The 25,163-nt window shown below is 33.2% G+C and overlaps 1 protein-coding gene across 1 annotated transcript; it reads right to left on the bottom strand.

Annotated features, from left to right (window-relative positions):
• Nucleotides 1–12,261: 12,261 nt before the first annotated feature.
• On the bottom strand, nucleotides 12,262–18,900 carry LOC148616152 (uncharacterized). The gene is made up of 5 exons (XM_088582885.1): nucleotides 18,498–18,900; nucleotides 17,933–18,122; nucleotides 17,377–17,583; nucleotides 16,624–16,873; nucleotides 12,262–16,306 (listed from the first exon to the last, which is right to left on the bottom strand). Exons 2-5 carry the CDS (start codon nucleotides 18,110–18,112, stop codon nucleotides 15,174–15,176), a joined length of 1,770 nt encoding a protein of 589 aa, XP_088439011.1. The 5' UTR covers nucleotides 18,113–18,122; nucleotides 18,498–18,900; the 3' UTR covers nucleotides 12,262–15,173.
• Between the last annotated feature and the right edge of the window lie 6,263 nt (nucleotides 18,901–25,163).

Genomic DNA, 25,163 nt, shown 5'->3' with positions numbered 1-25,163 from the left:
AAACGTGACTAAGAGGAAATTAAGCAGTATGAAGAACAATAACCTGAAATTTCTGTTTGAAACCGGGTAGGGGAGAATCAATCGGAACCGAATCAGGTGAATATGAAATCAGTAAATACTCCTGTCAACCCCTTATTATTTTGTATAAATATACAGCTGTGTGAGGACGCTCTCCAAGGAGTACTGTGTGCTTGAGACCAAATAGGCCCTTCTTGTCCCAGAATGTATTCTCCTGCTGATATCACAATATAGTATCATTGAAAAGATAATGAATTTATGCACTCGAAATTAATGCTAGATGGTGACTGGACTTTTAAAGATGTATACATAAACCGTGAAGATCGTAATTTTCTACTTCCCAAGACAATATAAGGTGGCTCTGGTGAGGTATAAAATGAAATGCATTTCCTTTTCTGATGTACAAGACATGATAATGAGCGACAACAACTGTCTTTACAGTACTGCAATCATGTTAAAACTGTAGCCATTAAGACCTCCAAATAAATTTATTATGTTAATGACTTGTTAAGACAATAATATTTTGAGAAATCATTCAATTAATTAAAATAAAAATGCTAATATACTTATTATAGTTGAAAGACGAATGGGCAGCTGGACCTAATAAATCATTTTTTCTGCATGCATTGACACGTGAAACGAGAAATTCTGCATCTCCTAACAGGGGATAGCATATCCAATAACACCGTTCCTTGGTGTCTTCTATATACACAACATTATGTGTTTTGTTTTGAATGATCTATGTGTATGTATGTTAATATTTACGTTTACTTTACTCAATTATATTTATGATTATCATTTTATGTTTTTCTCTCTGTTGGCTTTTCTGCATTGGACATGAGGCAAAATTGTATTCTTACTTAATAACCGTCCCCTAAATAGGGCCGTTAATATCACAGAGGAATGTAGGCATTTGCATCCTATTGCGGACTGGCAAAAAAAACCCAAATATGGAACACATTTAAATGACTTGTAGATTACAGTAATACCTATACTAACCAATGATATGAATGACAGAATGTAATCGATACTTATATTAGTTATCACCGAGTGGTGATTTATAATAATTAGAGCCGTATCACAAAAAGTGGCGGACATACTATAGTGACCAGTCTGTCTGTCCATGCGACAGTATATCCATATGGTCATTTTAGGGGGAACGGGGGTATAGATTTAGGGAGCATTACACACAGTGTCTCTATATTTTTAAGATAGGATAATTTGACAGGAAGTGGCACCATGGCCTAAAGCAGCAAAGTTTCAAAAAGCAACGACATAATAAATATAATTTCTTTCAAACGCCATTTCAATTTATCAATGTGGCATAGAGATGTAAAGAATAAAAAATGCTATTTTTATAATGTACATGTACTTCAGATTTAAGGTTTTCTTTCAACATACTATTTGAAATATTTAAAATCCATTGTGGTTAATGCTATTTCCAGAATATATGTCAGTATGTCTGCTGTAAACAATCAATTGTATTCTAATGCATAATTGTGTACACCTTTTAGTTTATTTGTTTCTTCAGTTTTCATACGCATGCTTTCATAGTTGATTAAATAACATTTTGACAATTTGAAACATTCTTACTACCTATTTTAACTTTTACACCACTATTTTACTGAGGGCCAATTGACCTGGAAGTCAATGGTTAACCTACATTTTTATGCAGGACTTGTTCTAAATATGACACAAGGGACTGAAACCACGCTCTTTGTATGCTATGTCTCAGTACTTGACCTGGTTTTTTTTTCTTCAAATAATGCTCCACAAGCATGGAATTTGAATGATGGGCTAATCAGAAAGGTCATCTGAACATAAAGTGGAATGAAGTTTCATTAGATCCTCCATGCGGAAACACCAGAATCAAATTTACAATTAAATTATTGCATCTACCAATTGTTGCATCGCCCTATTCAATATGTTTTTATTTAGCTCAGCAGAGCTTGACATGTGCACTCAGTGGATGTTTCTAGTACAGAATATGACGTTTAACCATCTATAGTACATTCTGTAGATGTTGCCAGTTTCTCAAATCATTACCGTTGAGGGGTTTTGAATACGACGGCATTTCACGACCATGACAATACTGGTTAATATCACGTGAAAGCTTGTGTTCTAATGTATGAATGAAAATACTGTTTTTCATTCATTCCCATAATCAGCAATGATTTCACGGTCACTTACATCTTTAGTCCACTATCCCACATCCTTAGGTCCGATGAACCCCAATTGTGTACTTACCTCTACTTGCTGATCTGTTTTACTACACCTATGAGGCAGTCTTCATCCAAAATTTTCAAAGTTTCCAAAAGGAAGGCATTTTTCATTAAGAGCTTGAAATTAAGGACACAACGTCATCTCGAAATTGACAAAAGAGGAAAGCTGTCAAGTAAACTATTAAAATAAAAAATTCTTTGAATATCATCTACTTCATATGATTTGAACCATAATACATGCCGATAATCGACATGTGACAAACAAGTGGACAAGTCTACATAAAAACAAACGTATAATTTCATTAAATATATAAAAGGTGCCTTAAATGATCAGGTTTCAAGTCGCTTAATCGTATGTCATCCAAATAAAGTTTATAAATAAGTCAACAGAAAATATATTGACTTATTTTTTAAATCATGTTAATGATATTCCAAAGAAAGAAATAGCGACGCCACATCGACGTGTATTTGTCCACAAGAATGGTACAGTAGAACAAGTGCGCTTATTTAAGTCGATTTGTCATATTAATATGCAATAACTGAAGTTAAAAAAAGCAGAGATGAAGCAATGAAAATTTAAAAAGTAACCCAAATGCGTTTCCATATAAATGAAATAAACGTAAGGCAACATCGTACACGTATTAATCTGTTGAGTCGCGTGAAGTGGGTACCTATAAGCTGCGAAACGAACTGAAAAAAAAACGGAACAATAAAGCGAGCTGTACATCTAAGGCCCCAAACTAAATGAAGGTTACAGACCACCAATTCAACCAATGAGCATTTGGAACGTACGCAAAAATAGTCCTACGCAGAAATTACCCCTGTTCCTCATAGTGCTGTGAAAAAAGTTCTCATCTTATTTAAAAAATTTAAACAGTTTCTGAAAGGAAAAACATTTCTGTATATTTTATAGGTGCATTTTGCTTCTTGTGTTGTGAAGCCTAATCTCCATAATGATTTTTAAATATACCCCTATCTTGTGAAAACACTGGGATTTCCCATGCTATTTATAGACCCTTCACTTCCGGTGACCAGTACTGCACTGCAAGTCTGCTAACCCCACATGCCATTCTGAGGATTGTGAGCTGACATATGTAGAATCATGCTGATATATAGTCCTCTGCAGGTTAAAGTTAAGGTAAAGTCCAGAGAAGCCATTGAATATTGTGAAATTAGCATAGAAGCCTATGGAAAGTGGAATTAGTGGTTTTTAGCCTGAAGTAAAACTATTTATATTAAAGACGGAAACCGACCTAATCTTTTGAAAAAACCAAAACGCATAAAAATAAACATACAACATACGTCTTAATAACACGAATTACACCCACTTTTAAATCCATCTCTTTATATACACAAATCCGAAATCTATTCATTTTGTCTTGTAAATATCTACAGTTTTTATAGGAACATTCTCAATGATGAAATCGGTTTTCAACCAAATATGAAGCCCCAGAATTGTAATTTTAGGTAGAAATAAAGACCATGTACTGACTTTCTTTCAAACTGGCGAACGAACAGACAGGAGTAAACTAATATGACCCCATGTCTTATTTATCATTTAGAAGGCATATATACATCCAATTTATATTTCCTGCTGATATGATTGACTACATGTACGGAGCGGCATTTACCCATTTTCTGTTTTATTCGAAGATTTAGTGTCCTTCTTACAATTTTACGAAATACTATTTTGTTTCATTGTTTTCCATGTCTGGTCTCTGTCCCTGGATTACATTCTTTTGATTACCGCTATAACCTTGGTTCCCTTGATTACTCTTTTCAGAAATCGCAATAAAACTTGCTTCTATATTCGGGTTTCAAGGCCGATTCTTTTATGTTTTTATCACTTCTGACGAAGGCCACGATGCCAAAAAATGTTTGCCCCATTATTTGGTGTTTTATTTGTATTCATTTTGTAGTTTTCCCTTTTAAACGTGTCTATTTTTATTATCATCCCTATTTAACAGTGAATCACATACATAGCAAATATTTTTTGTTACCCTAAAACAACCCTGTACTACACGACATTGTGTTGCTTAATGTACATCACATCTTAATCGTCTATCGGAACGACTGTTTTATTATTTGAAGGGGTGAACTGCCCTTATCAGAAATGTTGCATTCTGCCTTTCTCTGCCAAATGAAACAAAATAAAACAGAGGGCCGAGATAACGCCCGTGCACCCCTACTCAGCAACCAAAATATGATTTTCAGGTAACCTTATACCTCCCATTTACGAATCTTTTTGTTGCCAATAAAGAAACTGAAGCATTTTTGTATTTTTTGGCTACTTTTTATACCTCGTTGAGGCAATAATAATTTTTTTCAAGTTTTTTTTTTATTCTACGACCTTCTTCTTTCTACAAAACGAAGTAAACTGATATATGTATAAATTATCATGTAGCCCAATGTCTCAGCTTTAAAATGGTACCAAGAACGTTACGGTAACACTTCGGGTTTTGCGGTAAAATGAAAAAAAAAGTGTACCCCTACCCCGCCGAAAAATCGCTTAAATTGACATATTTTTCAATGTCAAAACCCCGAAAGTATTACTGCTTCAGTCAAAATTAGCATATTTGGTATTTTCTGTTTAGCATTATCACAATTTATACTTTTGGGGTTCTTTTGATGAATTTTGGCGATTTTCGTTATCAGAATTTATAAAAAAAAAAAAAAAGAAAAGAAAAGAAAAAAGCGAAAAATGGGATTTTGCCTATATGGCTTGGAATACATTAAAGTATGTATTACCTTGTCTCAGTAGAAAGCTTAGATGCTACATAGATGTGTTTGTATATGCAAAAACTTTTTCGAAGTAGGGTACTTGAAAAAAAAATGCCAATTACCGTTGAATTGGAAGAAAATATGAAAACCCGAAAATTCCCTTTTTTATGAAAAAAAATCATTATTGTCATATTGAAACTGAAAAATGCGCGCCTGAAATGAGCACGTATGTTGTTTACATCGATCATTAAAACACTAGAACACAACATGTCTTTTACACCGATTATATGCTAAAAATTAACATTTGGGTTCATATTGAGGTACTTTTTCATAGGTAGGGGTGGCAATTTTTCACCTAACTTGACTTGGAGAAGTTCAAATATTTATTACTTGGGCTCATTTTAAAGCTAAGACACTATATTAGTGTGCTGCATCACACAAAAGCTTGTTTAAACAACGGTAATCTGAACAGAAGACAATATCGGGTGATATAGAACAACATCCTGAAATTCTGAGTTCCCCTTTTTCCGATTTTATAGTAATTGTCACCCAAAAGGAAAATCTAAGCGCCTGAATTGATCAGATATGTTGAGTTCATCGTTATCTTAATTATAAATGTCTACAATATGAGTTCTAAAATGTCAGTATACTGTGAATGAGAATTCTGTTTGATACTGAGACCAGTTTACTAGGGGTAGGGGTAATATTTTTAATATTGTTTTGGAAATCCTTTCTTGAAAATTAGTTTGAAAATTAGTTTTTCGTGGTTCATTTATGTAAACAATTAAATTATCTATCGAGTGATACCAAATTTGAGACGTTTTAATCGAGCAATAACTTGAAGAGTAGAATTTAAGTGACATTTGACATTTGCATTTTTTGATAATTCCTGACTACGAAAATTGCCAAAATTCATCGAAAGAACCCCAGAAGTATACATTGTGATACTACTAAACAGGAAATATCAAATAAACCATTTTTTACAAAATCATTAATACTTTAAGGGTTTTGACATTAATATTAATATTAAATATTTCAATTTAAGCGATTTTCGGCTGGGTAGGAGTACATTTTTTTTTATTTTACCGCAAAACCCGAAGTGTTACTGCAACGTTCTTGGTACCATTGTAAGCTGAGACATCTGGCTATATGATGATATCTAAATGTGTTTAGTTTGTTCACACATGCTATCCCAGGAAGGCTTAGACGCTCAAACAATTGAGTAAAAAAATCGTGGCTTTTTGATCCAGTGGGGTACAAATATACGCTTGTACTGAAAAAGAATCTGAGAATATTCTTTGGCGACAAATTGAATAGGTAATGGGAGGTATAAAGGTACTTAAAAATCACCATGAAGTTGATGAGTGGGGGGGGGGGGGTGCGGTGGACCCTCCTAACCCATGGAATATTCGGTTTAGATAAGAAAGGTTCACGGTGTGCCAGAATGTTTCCTGTATGTCCGTCTACCTTTTTATCTCACACACAATAAGTTTAGTAAAGTTATTGATAAGCGTGAACATCATTTTAATGTGAAGTGAGGTGAAGTTAACATACTTGTAAATGAATAAAATTCGCATGTGTATGTACCCACAAGATACACAGTAACTAATGCCACCAACTCCGTGGTTAATCATAACAGCATTAAGAAAATAAATTTCAATGCCTCCAGAATGATCCATTGGGGTAATTTTCCGTTCGTTTGTCAGTATGAAAAGGAAGTTAGTACATGGTTAGTATTTTTATCCTAAATTACTATACTTGAGCTACAGTTTTGATTGTACCGATTTCATAATTTCGAATGTTCATATATACATGTATGCTAAGAGGGTGTCCATGCAAAAACCAGGCAGTAGATGGCACATGCATGACAAATTTTGTTTTCAGTTTTTTACCTATTTCATATCACAAATGCATCCTTCTCAAAATTGAATGTTATTTTTTATTAACTGCAACGAGTAAAGAGAAATAAATTACATAGATACATTGTAGCTTTGAAATTCATTTAGACATACATATGATATATACATTACATAGGAACAAAAAAATCAGTGAGATAAAATTTACCCTGTGCCATTCATGGACAGCTTAATGATTTACAACACCAAATGAATTTGATTTTTGTTTTAAGTAAAAACAGAAAGATGGATTTAAATGGGGTGCAATAAGTGTAATACAGTGGAGCCTCTGAAAACCGGCTGCCCATGGGACCAAAGAAATCGGCCGGTTTTCAGAGGTGCCGGTTTTCGGAGGTTCCGGAAATTTTCGTATCCGTTCCGTATATGGATACCGGAAGTACAATGTTATTGATCTTGTGATCGATCCGATCCTATTGATGATTATCAGATTGCACTGTTTGTATGTTTCTACACACATTCTTTGATAGGTATTTGTGTATGTTTGTGTTCAAATCAAGAATAAACGTAAAAGTTGTATTGTTGTTTTTAATTAAAGAGTAATCGTACTGTTCAGTATTTTTATATTGTTGACAGTTTAGTGATGCGTGGCGTAGTTTATTGACATTGTCTTTGATCTGTGTAAAGTTTTTAAGGTAAACTAGTCACCGATGCCTTTGTTGACTAAAAATACTAAAAGATGAAGATGTGACTGAGAAACTAAAGAAACAAATGTCTCTAAACCAAAAACCCGACTAAATACCAAGGTATGACAATGAATCCATATAGACAGTATTTTACCCTTCTCTTTCTTATTGTTGCAGACAACAGGGTCAGTCTGAGTTCAAGATATAGATAAAGAATACTATGTCCCTTGTACATTTACTTCATATATACGTTCACTTTTCAATTGCACTCCATAAAAAAAAAACCTATACATGTACAATCATATTTATTCAGTGACATTTAATAACATAGATAAAGATTCTCATAAATAAAGCACTAATAAAATTGAAAACAAGTTTTACAGTTAATTGTACATTTAATCATCAGTCTAACAAATTACACTTTAAAAAAGTCTACAACTGATACCTGTTTCTTTTTCAAACACCTTTGAAGAATTGCGGTTTCACTTTTAGAGTTGAGTTCTTGCGCAACACTGAGAAAATTGTCGTCTTTTACAGTTGCAAATTTCATTAAACGTTTACTGAACGCTGTTATCTCATCTAATGTCAATTCGGGTTCAGATGTATCAATTTCTGCTGAATCATCTTCGGACTCGCTTGCATTATCATTTGTTGCTACCGATGAATGTGTTTCCACAAGATTCTTTTCCCACTCGTCACTGTCATCTTCAATCGGAATGTTCTGATCAAATTCGATTAAGGTTTCACGGTTAACGAGCGCAACTGAACTTATCTTGACGGTAAACGCTTTAATAGCATGGCGACTCTTAAATTTTTCTAACCACCCGTTTGAGGCTTTGAAATCGGAAATGTCTAACTGACTGGCAAATTCTAAGGCTTTGCTTTGCAAAATAGGCCCGGAAATCGGAATAGCCTTGTCTCGAGCTTGACGGAACCAGTCCCACATCAGATCGTTCAAATTGTCATGTTTACTTTTGTTACCAAATCTAAATTTCTTCAAATTGTCATTGTTATCATAATTTGCAAGATATTCTGATTTTCTCTTTAAAATATCGGAAACGGTCGTTTTTCCTACACCGAATTTTTCACTTAACGATTTCTGAGATGGTTTTGGAAAACTTTCAGATTCTTTGATTAAATTAATTTTGTCTTCTAGCGTTAATTCAATACGACGACGTTTAGCCGGCGGTTTTGACATTTTAGCAGTAATTTTAGATTAAACCAGAAGCAATGCAAATTTCAGAATGATTTGAAAATTGTAACACCGGCTATTTAAGGAAAACCATTTTCAAGCCATAACTTTAATTTCATTTACTCATTTTACAATAGAACACAAGCGGTCGGCACAACCTATTTTGAAGTTTTCATTTTCTGTTTTTAATAGAACACAAGCGGTCGGCACAACATATTTTGAAGTTTTCATTTTCTGTTTTTACAGAATCGTTTGAAAATGTGGTTATCAAAACAATTTTTAAATTTAACATTTGTTAAAAAGTTAATTACATATAGGATCATGGTTATTGCCCTCATTATCTGTGATAATTAATGAATAAAAGAGTGTCACTCCTTGTTAATGCCAATCAAGATCGGTGTTAGCCTTTTGAAGTACTGATTTATTGATCTTACCGTGATTGACATGTTTACAACATGTTACACGGCTCATTGATTTTACTTGTCGGCAAACTTTTCACCGGTTTTCGGAGGTTAATTTTTACCAAGAAATGGGTTTTGGGACCGAATTTTGCAGCCGATGTTCGGAATTCAGAGGGGCCGGTTTAGGGAGGAAATTTTTACTTAATTATATAGGGGAAAATTCCGGACCAAAACTAAATGATCGGTTTTCGGAGGATTCCGGTTTTCAGAGGGGCCGGTTTAGGGGAGTTCCACTGTACAGAAATATCTAATTTCTTAATTAGCGAGAGATAAACTGGACACGGCAGGGGCGGATTCAGACACTTTTAAAAGGAGGGGTCCCAGCCGGGTTTCCTCAGAAAAAGGGGATGCTGGGATATTATTTACCATTCTTTGTCACGTCAATTTTACCCCTGGATCCGCAACTGCATGGGAAAGGTCATAACTTACGGCACAATTCTGAATTTACTCTAATCCGTCGAAAGTTCTAAATTACGACTAAAAATATAAGTTTAAAACAGAGTTCTACATCTACAATAGCTAAATTCATCAAAGTTTTTTTCCCATCAAAATAATTCCTTACTCCATATCCTGTTATCATTCACTCGAGTGTATTTATATAGGCACAAAATTTATCAAAACGGCTTTTAAGTGCAAACTATAGTTAAGTGTATTCTTTCAATTATTTTTTTCTCTTTTTTTATCTTGTATTGTCATGTCTCGAATTGTTTCGGTATTTTATTTCGTTTCGCAGCTTACATGTACCCACTTCATGCGACTCTACATGTTAATACGTGTTCGATGTTGTCTTACGTTTATTTCATAAATATATTTAATCTTATGATGTCAGGTTATTTTAGGCAATTAAAAATTATGTCTATATCTAAATATTTCGCAGAAGTCGACATATTTTTTTAACGATTGTACCCTTAATCTCTATTTCTATTTAGATTAATCGTCTTATCTGAAACAAAATGGTATATTAACTATGTTATATTAACATAAACAAATATTAAATTCCTTATCAAAAGAGTCATCAATTTCTTTATTGTGACTTAATTTATGTCAGAATATTCCTCAGTAAAAGGATGAATTAAACGATATAAGTCAGATTACATATGTGCTTTTTGTAAATTTCAATTGAATATGTCAATTTATTTAATGTAAGATAATACATTTAAAACTTTCTTATCAACATGAGATAAGTCAACATGTACCAAAAAATAATCGTAATTTATGACCCTTATGCACTTCCATATGTTTCAGTAGAAGAAAACAAACTAATTTCAAGGATATATTTTTTAATATGTCACATTAAAAAAGGAAAATACTTGTGTCAAAAGAAAAGGGTTTGAGTTGTATGTGGTAAAGGTTTTAAGAAGGAAACTGATTGATTTTGAGATGTTTCATTATAATTAATAAAGATAAATGACTTTTTAGTCGCAGCAGATTGATACAAACAGTTTCACTAGTTATGGGAAGTGCCCTATTCTTAGATGTGTTTTTATGACTTAAGTATTCAAAATCCATGGCAGATGCTTTTAATTGGAACCTGGTGATTATAAGTACTTCTCTGTCAAGGAATCAGGCAAAATGTATAAAAGATGTGGCACATCAAGATACAGCGATTTTATTGCATTATCCAGATATTTATACCTCATTACCTCCAGAAATTATTGTCAGAGTATTTGTTAAGTTTGCCTTTTAAGATATTGATAAGTCAAATTTAGTTGAAATGTACTGTGGAAAAATGGCGGGATAATTTTCCCACACATTTTCTCTATATAAGCAGTAAAAATATCTAAGTAAGAGATGCTTCAAGATAAATTTAACTTGCTTTTCAATTGTTTTCCAGAAGTATTGAATATCTTTGCGGTAAAAAGACCAAATGAGAAAAATGATGTGCCAGTCATTGCCCGATCCTTGCACAGAATTATATTTAAGCATGTTTTCTCAATTATTTGCTTTGAAATCTTTTAACCAACGTAGAAATTCTAGTCTAACGATTTTTTTAAATGTACAAAATTCATAATAATATTCATAATAACCGAAAAATATCAAGTACCTAATGATAAATTATAAAATTTCAAATTGTTAGCTACAAAGAAATATGCTAAAAGCCTTTGATAAAGGATTTGGATAAAATTGGCGTGAATATTTGTAAGAATAATCAAGGGAACCAAGGTTATAGCGGTAATCAAAAGAATGTAATCCAGTGACATAGACCAGACATGGAAAACAGACACACACAACAAAGAACTAGACTTGTCACAAGTCTCTCTGTAATATATATTTTATATGATTAAATATTATTACTTTCAAATATTCATTCACTATCCAACTGCTGTACAGAGATCAGCAGTTGGATAGTGAATGAATATTTGACAGTAATGATATTTAATCAAATAAAAATACATTACAGAGAGACTTGTAGCAAGTCTAAACAAAGAACATAAAGTAACTAAAATCATACATACAAAGTAACAAAAGCAAATGTGAAACTCGGACTCCACTAAAAACTGGGAGCATGGAACAGGTGCACCTGTAGGGTAAGCGTCCTCTGCTTTTCTAGAAACACCTGCCGAGTTGCTCATAAAAAGTCAAATCCGGGGTAGACAAACGAGGAAAGGTAAACTATGACCCGTTCAATAAATCAGTTTTCATGGTGCAGATTAAGAACTAGTTATGTCGAAATTGTAATGTTATCGTTATTAAAAATAAGTGATGAAATATATAATGTCATCAGAATATACATGTATATGTTTTGTGATCACTGTTAGAAAAAAATAAGCACATTTGGTGGCATAACCAAAAAAATATAAATCATTTCATTGCAAAATTGAAAAAATCTAAAAAAAATTGCCTTTTTCAGGTTTTGTAGACACAAATATTTGTTACATGAATAAGGAATTTTCTACATTTCAAACATTTTTATTAAACCCAGATGTATCATAATCATGCATTTTTATTCACTTTTAGCATATATTAGCCACATAAATCTGTTTGGTCTGATGAGTCAATTTGTAAGGGGTGGGGTAAAATTGTGAAATTTATACCATTTTTATTCAACAGGTTAGCAACTTTTTATAGCCTAATAGTGAAGAAGAATATCTTGGCTTTCTTTCGATGCCATTTGTATTCACAAAAATAATTTGTTTCAGTTGGATGGAAGCAAAAAAGATTCGAAGACAAATACTTTTAAATGGCCTTGTTGCCTACTTTAAGTATAAGCAGTATTTTATTCAGTAATATTACATATCAAGTACAAGTGAATATTTATAAGCAACATTGGGATTATGTAAAAATAAATCTACATACATGTAGTCACAAATGGTTGGCAAATGGACGTTACATTTTCAGCATTAAAGTCAAGCAAAAGCTAATTGGGGCTGATTGTAAATTAAAAATGCATGCTAGACAGTAATGATATGTAGAAGTAGGTTGGAAAAAAGTCAATTAACACATTTTAATTAAAATTAGACCTGTTAGTTGTTCCATTCAGTCACTGAATGTAGGATCTAACAGCACTCATTTTTTTCCTCTCCGATTACCTTTACCGAATCCTTGGGGTTTTTCCTTTGAGTAATGTTTTCAAAATCATTTCGCCTTATATATCATAGCATAATATAAAAGACACATAACATTTTCCCAATTTTATCCAAATATAGTTTACTATCTATTAATTATTTTACTAATAACATTGAATATGTTGTATTTATTGTTGTAATATGCATATCAATATGTAAAAATATATGTCATGCAAAGTGTTGCTCTGAGTTTTCGAATAAAAGTTTATTTAAAAAAAGGTGCATCACAAGTGGTAATAGTTTTAACAGATATCATTGATTTGTTGTTTTTTTTTCTAATTGCAATTATTGCTGAAAGAGTATCGATGGAACCAATATTCGAGCAGACATCAAAAGATCATAATCTAAGGATAATGATAAGACAGGGAAAATAGACACACACAACAAAGAACATGAAGTAATCAAAATAGCACGTACAAAGAAACAAAAGAAAATGAACTCCACCAAAAACTGGGAGCCTGGACCTGGTGAACCGGTAGAGTAGTACATTTCTAGAAACACCCGCCGAACTGCTCATAAAATGTCAAGTACACGATAGATGGAAGAGGAAAGGAAAACTGTGACACGTTTAACAAATTGGTTCTCATGGTGAAGATGGATACACCGTAACAATCCACGAGTTCGTAATTACGACAACGAAACTTTTGTAGTGATGACTACAATCTTTTAGCAACGTAACCCTGCTTCAGAGGCCTAATTGTAAGAAGTCGGGCACGGTACAAATAGTGTACGTGGTTACAAGCTCTGGCATAACGTATTAGTTATGATATGAAAATCCCATACGCAAATGCTGAAGGGATGTTATCACAGACAAAAGGAAACTTGACAATACGGAATGATAAATCATCGCGTATTGTCGTATAGTTCCTTTACTATCGATCTGTAAGTGTAGGTCAAGATTAGATGCTGACTTCTGTGTCTGTAGTGTCTTTTATACCACAGGGGTAGATGGGATGCATCAAATTCATGAACGTAGAATTATTTGAACATAATACATCGAAATTGTCGAAAATTTCTGAAAAATTTAACAAGAAGTTCTTTCACGATTCTTAACTTCTTCCTTTCGTTACCGATCTGTTCACGATTATTATACGTCCACGAATTGTAAATTTATATATGTATTTTACCTTACATCATTAACATGAAACAAGATGCTGTTCATAACAGAGCATTGACCACATTGGAGGTTACCATAAAGTATATAATTAGGAAATACTTTTGCAGTTTCCCGTATTGGTATATGGGCAGGGTTCAAATACCTGACCGCATCAATATCTAGTCGTCCATCTCTCACCGAGTATGCATAATGTAGAAATAAACCCGGGATCCACACAACAAAACAACAATATGAAAAAGTACCAGTACTACATTATAGTAGGCTTATCGCCAGCTTCTTTTTTTTTAAAATTCTCTCGCCATGTTAGGAAAACACGGGAAAAAAATTGAATCTGGAATCATGTTAAGGACGGGAATATCGGATATAATCATTTCTATTGACAAGTTCATGATAACATTCGTTGACCTTATGATGTGATGTCTTCTATCTTTAAGTATCACATCTTCATTCTAACGTAGTTCAGTGCAGAGTAAATTAACAAATCAAAACACTGGCCTCGTTGAAAGGTTCATACAAATGTATATTGCACATTAAAAAAAATTATTCAAATTCAAATCGCACTGTAATGAGCTTGAATCTACGGCCTAGTGAACAAAGCATATATTAGAAAAAAATAAGCGAATGCCTACTGTTTATGACGAAAGACTGAAGTCTGCAAAGGCGCTAATCGTAAAATATTCTGCAGCACTGATTTTGGTTACTTTCAACATCCGAAATTGCATGAATGCAATATGCTCTAAAATCGGGTGACTTGCGCTAGAATCTTGGTTCCCTCGATATGGTTACTCTTTCGCAACCGTGATGACCCGAGTGTTTTCAATCAAAGCAACTGGTTACCCAGAACCAGATTAAACAATTAGCAATGTTATATATATATCGGGGTCCTGATATATGTATATGACCAGTATAGTCAATTGTAACGAGCCCCCGTGTCTGAATTGGAAACTGGGTAATGCTCGATGTTAACCGATCATTTCATCTTTTAATGTAAAAATCCCCTTCTCATACATGCAAAAAAAAAATCACATGTAGAACATATGTATATGATATTTAAGAGGTACATTTTAATCTCGTATAAGAACTACGAAGCTATGACGGTACGTATAAACACCGCACCGATCATCAGCTTAATGTGGAGTAGTAATATATAATTATGCAAAACATTTGCGAATGTAAAGACCTAAAATTACGAGTGCAAGAAGTCGCTAACAATATTAGCGACTTAAAAAGTACTATGATATGTGACAGTGAGTAGATAATAGTTTAGAGCAGAGTTTCTTATTATATCTAGGATGTACAAAGCAATCAATATAGCTGCAAATTATCTACGCAATGTTTCACAATAGCTGAAAATCTTCCTCAAAACAGTTCATGAAGTTCTTAAACTTATTAAGACTGCTTTCTACTTTAAGTTCTTTGATAAAGTCACCTGTACCTTCAAGTCTGACCATAAAAGCTTTACGAAGTTGATCGGTGGTTGCTCTGACAGTCACGTCAGCATCCCTGGGTTTTCCATCATCTAGTATAATCGCAACACTATTTCGGATTTTTAACCCGATGAAAGTATTCGATTCTGTTAGTACAAACTGAACCATTCCTTCCATGACATCACAGGCTTCTATTTCAGGTTTATACATGGTGCTGAAAATATTAAACAAATCTTTGATTGGCAGCTTCGAAATTATTTTCCATTCTCCCTTTTTTAGAGATTCTCTCGAAAAATCGACGACCCCCTCTACCTCTAAAGAGGACGTGAGGTAGTAATTCCTGGCAATAGAGTTAATCTGTCTACTCGCCAGGACCTCTAAAGCATCAATCTTTAACTTTTTGGCATCACTATTGCTTTTATCTACGATAAGAACATACGATGAAAGTTCTAGCGCCCACTGTATGTCATTGTTATTCCAAGCTTTGACTGCCTCAGACATAGCTTTCCTGACTCCGCCAGCTAGAGATACAATACGAGACGCCTTCTCTGGTGTTGACAAGGGGAAAAGATCAACTGGATCACCACTGAACCAACCAAGGTAGAGCTGAAACACTCCCTTTACAGACCATGGTACAGTGCCGTATAATTCTCGTAAGTATGGGTGTTCTGCCAGTCTTTTTGGTAATTGTACTAACTTAGCGACTTCGTCAGGCGTCATTCCTTTGTTAATGTATCTCAAAGCCTGATCATGAACGAATTGTATTCCATCTCTGTAAGGTATTAGTATATTCTGGATATTACCTTTTCCCGTGATTGGTTGGAAATGACTTGGGATGAGATATTCAGGTTCCAGATTGATAATCTTCTCCACCGATGTGTACCAATCTATAGGATTTCTTGCCGGTGCACCACGTATGGTGTATATGTTCGGGTAAGCTCGGTAAACATCGTCGCCACTTAGATACGCTTTCCATTGTGGAATCCAAACTCCAATCTGATCTGAGGTCTCTCCTGGGATATGGTGGATAAATAAGTCTAAACCTAAGTACAAAAAAATCATCTAAATTTCATTAAAACACATATGCAGACTAGGTATATCTTAGACTGAAGCTGTCTGTTTCATTGCAAAATATTAAAAGTGCCTGCTTAGTTGCCTATATATTAAAATGGTCCCATAAACTACTGAACGACGTTTTTGGTTTTGTCAGGACAGTAATTTTTCACCTTATTCATTTCGATCCATTAGTGAAATTAAAAGAGACACCTAAACCAAAAAGAACTGAAAAAAGCATACTTATTTTTAACAAACTTAGAAATGAAAAAAAATGTATTATGCGGCGATATGGAAAAGGGTATACCTGCAATTTTGGCATACGTCTCTTTTTCTATTGCTAGCTTTGAAGGTGGAAGAAACCCATGAGAATCATAGCGCAGTGCTATACCAAGACCAGAATTGATCCGTCTGGATTCTGGTATATCTGTCCCAAACTGTCTAGCTGACCGTCTAACCTTGGCGCCATATGAAGTCAGAAAGAAACTAGAAACTTCAGCTGGCAACTGGTAATGAGCCCATATTTCAGGCATGGTGACACCATCTTCAAGAAAACCCTACAATACAAATGATAAGAAGTATCGACGAATATTTTGATTATGGTGTAAATTTAACAGATGTTCAGGATACCGAAAGTCACAAGAAAAAATATCTTGCAAAAAACAGACCTGGTCAGGATGCGTAAAAAAATAACCCAAACATTTTAAGGTCGCTTGGTTATATGTAAACATGGTAGTTACTTAGAACTTTTCTTATAGTATCCAATATTATCCTACTTACTTTTAGAGTCAAAACGACCACTAAGCCGGTCATCTATGTTGATAGGGTCAAATTAGAAAAAAAACTAAGTCATCGATCAGCAATTTACAATACAGAGGTGCTTTCTCCTACTATCAAACATGCAATCCGAGTACTATTCGTCTTTATTTACTAGTCGGGCTGCATATTTTGCAGTGGGATGATGCTCATATGCTTACAACTCATAAATTACATCGAAAGGGGCACACGGTTAGTCAATTTTTAATAAAATGAACCCTCTAAAATTACATGTAATACCGACCTGTGCTCCGCCGACATGATCAGTATGATGATGAGTGTACACAATAGCTCTGATTGGTTTATCTGTGATCTTTCTGAACTCATGGCGGATTTCTTTAGCCGCCGTTACACTCTCCGTCACATCTACAATTATCAGACCTTCTGGTGCTATCACCATGATGGAGTTCCCTAACGCAAACCCTATTGCAACGTATATATTTTCTGTAACCTGAAGAAAGAAGAAATAAGAGTCATGTTTATAAAACAACATACATATCCTAAGTCATTTCGTCTTTTAACCCATTTTTTAACCAACTTCTAAAAAATAATAGATTTAGGATATCATAGTTTCCAAATCATGGGCCAGAAGGAAACAGATATTTATGGTTTACATACATATTTCTACTAATAAAGACATTTACATATGCATAATTAAGCAGTCTTACTGTTATCAGGCATCGCCTTGGAACATGAAAGGGGAGTCGCCGTGTTCTCCTACGATAGACCAAACGGAACCTTCTGTTTTTTATTATTTGTTTGTTGATTTTTTTAAGTATAAAGCTATACACATGCATTACCTTAATAACCTGCTTTTTGCTAAAATGTCTGGTATGATTGACGTACTCATCATTGTTTTTAAGACTTCTCTCTACCAAATCGGCCATCGTTGGTCCGTCGGTCTGTGTTCTCCATAGCTGATGACCAAAGTACGCTGCTACAGCCAGAGACACTGCAGCAAATGCTGCGTATACTGACATGATACTGATTCTACAAAACAAAACGACATATAACAAAACTTGTTGCATGGTTAATTAATATCCATAGATATTTTAAGGAGTCATGAAGATAACAATTTCTTCCATTAACTTAAACTGCGTTGTCCTACTACATGACACAGAACAACTTAAATAATAACAAGTTATTATTACGTAATCTAGCGAAGAACGACGTAGAGCGCGTAGCACCAATCATGCCCATTTCTTCACAATGCAAATACAGACTTTGATTAAGAGCGGGGGCATTTAATGCAACTTTTTATTGCATGCGTGATATTTGAAGTAGAAAGCAAACAGCTTACCGTTTGTTTAGGGTAGTGTCCTTCACATTATCATTAACACAATATTGGACTTACAGGTTATTTACCTGGATTTGTTTACTGTGTCCAGTTGTTTGTAGTTTCCAGATCAAAGGTTTTCATCCATGACTGGTTTGAGTGCTTAAGTGATCAAAACGCCGATGGCGTTGAACCTAGGAAGTCATGAGATATTTATAGGTATTTTAAAAACTTGATAATCCGCTGATAGTAATTTGTTCTTTCTTTATTTCCAAAAAAGATTAATTATTTACAACGGGATCAGCGCTTTCATCACTACTAGAACTACACATCCACACAATACTGATGATTCAAAATTTCATTTTAACATTTTCGTAATCTTGTTTTGTTTTAAGTTTTAAACGTAGCCAATCGTGGAAGCCATATACATCAAAGGCATTAATAATATACAATCCCTTTGATTGACATCAGATGGTTTTACGACTCCGAAATCATGACTTCCGAGTAAAAGCCGCGCTTTGTCAAAACATGGGTATCACCCAAGGAGTGTCTTCCTCGAATGCCAACATTTTATATGTTACCTATTCCTTGAATTCCAACAAAAATATTTGAATAGATATTTATGTTAAAACAATAGGATTTTTTTATAACAATTAAAATGTTTTTATTAGTATTTAACTGTTGAGATTAATTATTGAAGTTGATAATGGAACATTTTATATCTTTTTTATATGAAAAAAAAGCAGAATTTTAAAAATATGTAAGAATATGATAAAATTGAATTATCAAAAATTTATAAAAAATATAATAAAATTGTAAACGTTTCAACTAATTAATATGAATACATTTATTGTGTAGCAATTACAAATATTTTATTAAATTGAACAAAAACCTCATGCTTAGTAACTAGTACTAGTATTCCTACATAAAGTAGAATGATAGATTGAAATATTCAAATTATTGGACTACAAAACTAATTCAAACATCTATTGTGCTATATATGTACATATCTGATTTTGTGAAGAAATGTTCAAGTAGAAACAGCCAAAAAAAAAATTAACAATTGGAATAACTATCTGAAATATATGAACTGAAATAAGCCACCTGTAATTTACCTATCTGTTAATTAGTATGGATGTTTTCATAAGCATGCACTTTCGTTGTGATAACCACTAACACCTATTCCTTGAACGCCAACAAAATGTTACAGATAAATTGTCGTTAGATCAAAGGATGTTGGCATTCGAGGAATAAACCGGTCAAGGGTCGCAATTAGCTGACCAATAGAGCATGTAAAAAGGAATATACAAAAATAACATTACAATTGTATAATCATCCCGTCACACTAATGAACGTGAAAAGATCTAGTATACTACAGCTTGATCCTGAGTTTTTCTGTTCAATTGTTAATTTTTTCGACAATTATAGCAAATTTGCCACTTTAAAAACAAAACAAAGGTGTCTGTCAAAATGATCACCTTCAGCAAAGGGTATGAAGTTCTGTTTCATTAATTTCAATAAACAGTAAGTCTGAAAATGTTAAAACCATTGCTTCGGCTTAGGCATTTTACCATGAAAGTGAACACATTTTATTAAGATTTCTACAATTTTCCCCAATTTTGCAGGCAATTAAAGATAGATTAACGATCTATTTATTGAGGAATAAGGAATAACATTCTACTTGATTTAGTGTGCAACTACAAGAGATACATCGGCTTCTGTTTAATTTGGTTTTAACATATTTTATTGTCGACACAACAACTGCAATTGGACTAGCACAATAAGAATTAAAACCCTGACTAGAAAACGTAACATGATTTACATCAAACCAGAGACCTTTAATTACAGGACAGATCTATGATTATACTTAAAAATATCAACACTTAAGTAGCAGTCTTTGTAAGAATCATGCAAAGTCTGTTATATGTGATACACCCAAAAAGGTTACACATTTTTGGTTTTTGTTATTAAATTGTTTTATGGGTCTATATGCATGATAAAATGTAAAATCCTTCATTCAAATCTGTCTGTTCTTTAGTGATAATTTACAATGAAAATTAATTTTTATTATATTCCAGTGTCATCTACAGAATTATCTCCCTTAATTTTGATTTTTATAGTACATTCCTTGTGATTTATCTCCTATGAACAGAGGTTATATAAAAAAGCCACATGCTAATTTCTGTTTACTATAATAATATCAAAAACAAGTAGGCTTTCCAATAATGAATCACATTTAGCATGATTCTTAGCTGGAGTACTGGCCAACAGCTCGCATGATTGTTTTCCCCTAACGAAGTGGGTAACAGTTTTTATTCGGTGACTTCTTGTTCGTTTGCATTGTTATTGTGTTTTTCCGTATTTTTTTGGTGTGTATACCCCCTTTTCTAGTTTATCCGCTCTGGTCCGTTTGCTGGTGTTGACTTCATTCTTTAGCATGAAAACATATTTCGCGTCGATCTTGATGATGATCTGCTGAAGTATTTCTAGTTAGGCACGAACCATTTTCTTATGGTGGTGGGGGGTCGGGATTTCCTAATTTTATAATATTTTTTTTCAGACCAAAATAAAATTGGAAATTTTTGTTTACACTTTCAGCAAATATTTTTTTTTTTTTTTTTTTTTGCGAAACTAATCTTTTTTTAATTTCCTGAAATGTATGCTTTTTGATCTCTGCAAGAGCAATATCCCAGCGTATGCTTATAGGAAAAATGCATATTATAAAGCATTTTATATTTTATTACGGTAATATAAAACATAATTTTGTCTATAGCCTTGTCTTGGTTTTTGGTGAGCATAGTTTCTGTAGGCCAGTTCCTGCACTATGGTACTCCCTTAGACCATCATAGAGATAACAAGATCCTTGAATTTTCATGTTACAATTAAAATGTCCTCCATTTCCGTATGTTATAGCAAGCAAGGAATACCTGAAAAAAAATCATACGTAAATACATACTCAAACATCTTTTTGCATTATTTTTGTTATGTTTCAGAGAATATCAGGTTTGAACAGTGACAACAAATGATCCCTAGAGATATTCAGCGTCAATAGTAATAGTTCTATAATGTAAATTACACCATAATATATGTATACATGAACGAGTATAAAATGATATTAATAAAACATAGGTAAAAGCTACGTGACAATCATCTTAGCTAAACTTAACTATTTAATATAATGAAGTTGAACATATAATTATGAAGAAAAAATCACTGAAAGGTCTGGTGTTTCAGCTAGACAAAAAGGGGATTGTAAGAAAAACACAAAAAAAAACCAAGAAAAAAGTAGAGAAGAGGAAAGCTCGAGCAGTTTTAAAATGTGGTAGACCAGAAAAACAAAACAAAGTTCAAACAGACAATATTTCCCGCTCACTAGTAAAAAAACCAACAGATAAAGAAAACGTTAAAAAAAATGTTTGTGTTCCGCCATTGTCTTGCATTGCTTGGAAGACTATGTTTTAGACATTACAATATTTTCCTTCATTTCTAGTCAAAATCACATGTTGTGATCTACTTCTTTTGTTTTTTCTTTTGAAATATTAAAGTGTTAAGTTTTTCCTTCAGTTTTGTGTTTGGTATTTATTGGTTTTGTGTTCAGTTCATTAAATCTATGGTACAATCATTTAGTATATTACAAAGGCTAAAAAAAATCAAGAGATTACAAATCCAAGGTATAAAAAGAATGGAAATCGGGAATATGTCAAGGAGACAACCACTCAACCAGGAATGGAAAATCGACAGCCTAAGGCGACCTATATATCTTCAATGAACGGTAGCCTGCAAATCAGATAAAACAACCAACATGCATATATACAAACGCATACAAAGCACACAAAAAACTAAAATCAACAAAGAACTAAAAACTAAAAAAACATGAGTAACATGGACCCCTATAGAAAATAAACTAAAAAAGTTAACACATGGTAAATTTAATAACTATATTTAATGCACTGAACACACTTCTTCTTCTTTTCCATTTTCTTCTTCCTCTTCTTCTTTTTCATTTTCGTCTTCCTCCTCTTCTTCTTTTTTTCAGATTTTTTAAGTCTTTTTTTTTTTTAAATTCTGAATTATTTTATTTTTTTCAGCTCTTTTCAAAATATTTTTATTTTTTTAATCAAAATTTGAATTAATATTTTTTTTTTGAAAAAAATCCCAGGCCCCCCCCCCCCCACCAAAATTTGAATTAATATTTTTTTTTGAAAAAAATCCCCGGCCCCCCCCCCCCCCCACCATAAGAAAATGGTTCGTGCCCAAGTTTTCTAGTATTATAGTTCGTTTCTTTGATTTGAAATTTAGTCAGTGGTCCAGAAGAAAATAATCAATCTCGGAACAGTCCATTCCGTCTACATTTATTGAAATTTTTGCAGTTTTTTGTCCATTGAAGACGACATTCGCTTATAAAGTCTGTCAAATACGGTTTTCTCTTGCAGTTGAATTTTATGAAATGTGTTTCGTTTTTGCCTCTTTATTCCAAAACAGTTGGGCCATGATCCATAATTGTTAACATTTCAAAATTCTGAAGTGGGAGATCTCTCTTCCAAAATTTTCTCAAAGCTAATTATTGTTAAATAAACATGTTTGTAATTTCTTAATCTCTATTATTAAGAAGCAGTCTTTGTAAGAATCATGCAAATTCTGTAAAATGTCATACACCCGAAAAAAGGCTACACATTTTAATTTTTTTGTTATACAGTTGCTTTACAGGTCTATATGATGATATGTATAATTATTCATTCCAATCTGTCTGCTCTTAGGAGATAATTCACACTGAAAATCAAACAGTTCCTATAGTATTTAAGTGTCATTTTCAGAGTTATCTCTGTTAATTTTGAATTATACAGTAAATTCTATGTTATTTTTATCTCTTATTAACAAGGGTTCTATGAAAACCAACACAATATATTCTGTTTACTTAAGCATTTAAACAAAATATCAAAAAAAAAATATGTAGGTTTTCAAATTATGTATCACATTTGCATGATTCCTAGCTGGAGTTCTACTTGAGTAAGTATATGTTTTGTAATAACATGCAGGTTTGTTTCACAATTAAACAAAATTTGGTTACAACATTTATTCAACATTTTATTAGTATCATTTGGTTTCAACTTTACAGTTCAACTAAATCAAGAAAAACCAGAATACCCAGGTCATAATAACAAAAAATGAAACATTCACAAATTTTCATGTGCATTCATTTACAAATAAAGTATTATTTTGATTTTATTTGACCACTACTGCAGTATCTAATTAGGGCCTTAGGCAGAGACTTGTAAAAACTTTTTTTACTGGAGTTTAACTTCAAATTTAATAAGTATTTCATTTATTAGTTTTAAATACATTTCAGCAAAATGAAAATGAAAAACATTTCCAAGGCCATAGTTTCTGTATGGCTAAAATTTTTCTTGAATATCACTTAAGGAGCCTGCTGTAACTTGTCACTATTGTCAGGTCTTTATTCTACAATACAAGCCAAAAAGTAGGTATTAGGACATTTGTCATCATCATTTTGTTTGTCCAAACATCCTGTGATAAATGAAAAACAATTTGATCTTGTCAATAGGTTTTTTTGGTACAACATTGGTCTTCATGAAAAAATCCTTGTTTCATTTATCAGCAAAAACACCAAAAACAAGAGGCTCACATGACCCTGAATCGCTCACCTGGTTAAAGTTTGTCTCAAGGGCAATAAATTTAACAAGAAGTTGTCAAACAATTTTTGACTCAAGAAGACTTTGGTAGGACTTATCATTAAGATTATTTCAGCAGTTGAAAGTTTCTCTCTGTCTATTAAAGTTTTCCAGATACTGGCTGAAAAAAAAAAGACAAAAACGTCAATTTTCATCTTTCAAGGGCAATGACTCTTACAAGGAGTCGCCTGACAACTTTGATCCCTGGAGACTTTTGAAGGCCTTATAATAAGGATCTTTTCAGTAATAGAAAGAGTTTGGCTAAACCTAATGGTTTTGGAGAGATATACATTAAACTACTCTCTTACCTCAATGTTCTATTTTTAGTAACAGCAGCCATGTTTTTCAATGGATCAAAAATCCCCACATGAGTTCTATGCAGGACACCCCAAGGAAATTCATGCCAAGTTTGGTTCCAATTGGTCAAGTAGTGTCGGAGGAGAAGATTTTTTAAATAACATTAAAAATAGCAAAAAAAACATTGAAAAAGGGCAATAACTCCAATATGGCTAAACAGATGAAAAATGAAAATGTCACCACAGATAAATCTCATCATGCTGAACACTTTACCCACATCAGAATATGGCTAAACCTAACGGCTTTGGAGATATATGTGAAAAACTATTGTCTTACCCCTTTGTTCTATTTTTTAGTAATAGCTGCCATATTTTTGACAGATCAAAAATCCCCATATCAGTATATGCAGGATACCCCAAGGAACATTAGTAATAAGTTTGGTTCCAATTGGTCAAGTAGTGTCAGAGTAGAAGAGTTTTGAAAAATTGTTAACGACAATGACGACGACGAGACACCAAGTGATGGCAATAAAAAAGGGGGGGATTCCGGGGTTGGATGATACGTTAGATTCATGTACTTTAGTGCAGCCGTTAATTTGCTTACACATAAAAATACTTATGCTTGCCTATTTTACCGCTATGGTTCATTTTTTTAACCTCCATATTGATTTAGATCAAAATCTGAAATAGGAGGTGTACAATCACGTCATTGAGAATATGTAATAAATATTCAGTGCAATTTCATTCAATTCCATCCAGTGGTGTACAC

This window comes from Perna viridis, chromosome 5 (genome assembly GCF_037379345.1).
Source record: "Perna viridis isolate PV_CMFRI_1.1 ecotype Kerala chromosome 5, ASM3737934v1, whole genome shotgun sequence".
Lineage (NCBI taxonomy): Eukaryota > Metazoa > Mollusca > Bivalvia > Mytilida > Mytilidae > Perna > Perna viridis.
This window is presented reverse-complemented; position numbering and strand designations above follow the sequence as displayed.